Source organism: Humulus lupulus, chromosome 5, assembly GCF_963169125.1.
Source record: "Humulus lupulus chromosome 5, drHumLupu1.1, whole genome shotgun sequence".
NCBI lineage: Eukaryota > Viridiplantae > Streptophyta > Magnoliopsida > Rosales > Cannabaceae > Humulus > Humulus lupulus.
Genome location: NC_084797.1, coordinates 15,793,433 through 15,796,098, shown reverse-complemented (window position 1 = coordinate 15,796,098; position 2,666 = coordinate 15,793,433). Strand labels below are relative to the sequence as shown.

Below are 2,666 nucleotides of genomic sequence, written 5' to 3'. Positions count from 1 at the left end.
GGAACTCGGGTCATCATAGAGCCGCCACACTTGTTTAGCTAGTATAGCTTGGTTAAAAAGGTGTAGATCCCGAAAGCCCATACCACCATCTTCTTTATGCTAGCAAAATCGCTCCCAAGTACACCAGTGCATCTTTTGTTTGGTGTCATCACCACCCCACCAAAATCTGGCACACATACCATGGATGCTATTCATGAAAGACATAGGAAGTTTGAAAAGCGACATCGTATAAGTAGGAATAGACTGAATAACAGCTTTAATGAGAACCTCACGACCCGCCATAGAGAAAGATTTTGCCTTCCAACCATTAAGTTTTTTCCAAATACGATCACACACAGAATTAAACATCCCTGATTTGGTATGACCAGCGAAGCAAGGAAGACCCAGATATTTTTCATGACAATCCACACCTACTACCCCCAGCGCCGCTATCATATTATTCTTGTCAATGGTTTCAATGTTCGGACTAAAACAAACAGCCGATTTTTCAAAATTGACCCTTTGTCCAGAAGCCGAACCATACCAAGACAAAAGCAACTTGAATCTCTCACACTCCAAAACTGACGCTTGCAGAAAGAAAAGAGAATCGTCCGCAAACAGCAAGTGAGATATCTTCAGCCCCGAGATACCACAAGGAAAACCGTGGAGTAAGTTATTAACACAATCTTGTTTAACCAAAGCAGTCAAGCCTTCTGCACACAATAGAAAAAGGTACGGAGACATTGGGTCACCTTGTCTGAGACCCCTCTTAGGCCGAAAAGAACCAAACACACCACCGTTCACAAGAACAGAGTACTCCACCGAAGAGATACAATCAAGACCCTTCCTGATCCAATCAACATGAAACCCCAATTTCTCCATAATCTTTCCAAGGAAGGACCACTCCACTCGATCATATGCTTTGGACATATCCAACTTAATGGCACAATACCTAGGAGCACCAACTTTTCTCTTTTTTTTCAATGCATTGATGCACTCAAATCCAATAAGAGCATTATCAGTAATCAGACGACCAGAGAGAAAAGCACTTTGTTCTTCCGAAATCACACTAGACAAAACCTCACGCATCCTATTAGTCATTGTTTTATTGATGATCTTATAAATGACATTGCAAAGGCTAATAGGACGAAAATCAGCAGGCTTACTAGGAGAGTCAACCTTGGGAATAAGACAAATGAGAGTCTTGTTAATACCTTTCAGAGTAGAATTACCATTCAAAAAGGAGAGAGCAGCCGCAATCACATCCGGGCCAACAGTTTCCCAGTTCTTCTGATAAAAGCAATCTGTCATACCATCACTACCTGGGCTTTTAGAAGGGTTCATTTGGAAGAGGGCTTTCCTCACATCTTCCCCAACAAAAGGACGGGTGAGCTGACTATTCAAAGTAGCCGAAATCTTAAGTGGAACCGCATCAAGACCCGAGTAAGAGCCTCGCGAGAAGGCTTGGTAGAAATAAAAAGATCAGAAAAATACTCCACAAACACTGCCCCCAAATCATCCGGAGAGGAAACAAGAACAGCATCTTTATTGAGGATCGAAGCAATCCCATTTTTCTTCTTCCTACCCGAGGCACATTTATGAAAATAGGAAGTGTTTTTATCGCCAAGCTTCAGCCAGCTCACCTTAGCACGAGATGCCCAGTACTTTTCTTCCTTTTCATGAAGAACATCCAGTTCTTTTTCAAGTTTCCGAAATTCCGCACAAGAAACACGGTCAAGGTTAGCGTCAAGAATCGCCATATGCTTCAACTTTTGACCAATGGCTTTTTTATGGCGCTGATGTACTTCTTTATTCCACTTTTGTAACTTTTTCCCTACAGCGCCCACACTTTCAACCACTTTCAACAGGGGATCCGCACTCGTAGCTTTCCATTCAGAAGTAATGATGTTTTCGCACTCAGACTCAGAAGCCCAAGCATTTTCATAATGAAATCTAGAACGAAAGAGTAGCTTACTATCCGCTAAACGACGATTTGTGGCCAAAGCAATAGGCCTATGGTCGAAACCCCGAAAAGTAAGATGAGAAATATGCGAATCTGGGAAATAGTTCATCCAAGCCGAGTTGCAAACAAAACGATCCAAACTTTCTTGGACAAAAGAAGAATCTCGATGTTTATTAACCCAAGTGTATTTAGGGCCCTCAAACCCCATATCACTCAAAAAACAATCATCCAAAGCTGTCCTAAAATTATTCATCAAGAATTGAGGCCGAGGGGGACCCCCATCCTTATCATTTTGAACCAAAATCTCATTCCAGTCACCACCACAAACCCAAGGATAAGAATTATTGTAAGCAATGCGACGCAATAAAGTCCAAAAATCATGTCGCAAAGAGGCATCAGGCTGCCCATAAATCCCAGTAAACCTCCAAGGAGTGACCCCTGAAATAGAAACTAAGACATCAATGTGTCCTCTTGAAAAAGAAAGAAGAGTAACATCAATATCCTCCAACAAAAAGAGACAAAGTCCACCACTTCTCCCAACTTTTTCAACTACTAGTTTACCAGCGAAACCCAAACGAACTCGTAAAATCTCCATTTGAGCAATAGTGCCAAGTGTCTCAGAAAGAAATAAAATGTTCGGATTGACTTCCCGAACATTGGCGTGGAGTTCTCGGAACGTCCTATCATTGCCCACGCCTTGGACGTTCCACGCCAACACATTCAT

General features: G+C 42.2%; 1 protein-coding gene across 1 annotated transcript; it reads right to left on the bottom strand.

The window, feature by feature from the left end:
- Positions 1-1,379: 1,379 nt before the first annotated feature.
- On the bottom strand, positions 1,380-2,666 carry LOC133778879 (uncharacterized). The gene has a single exon (XM_062218897.1). It carries the CDS (start codon positions 2,664-2,666, stop codon positions 1,380-1,382), a length of 1,287 nt encoding a protein of 428 aa, XP_062074881.1.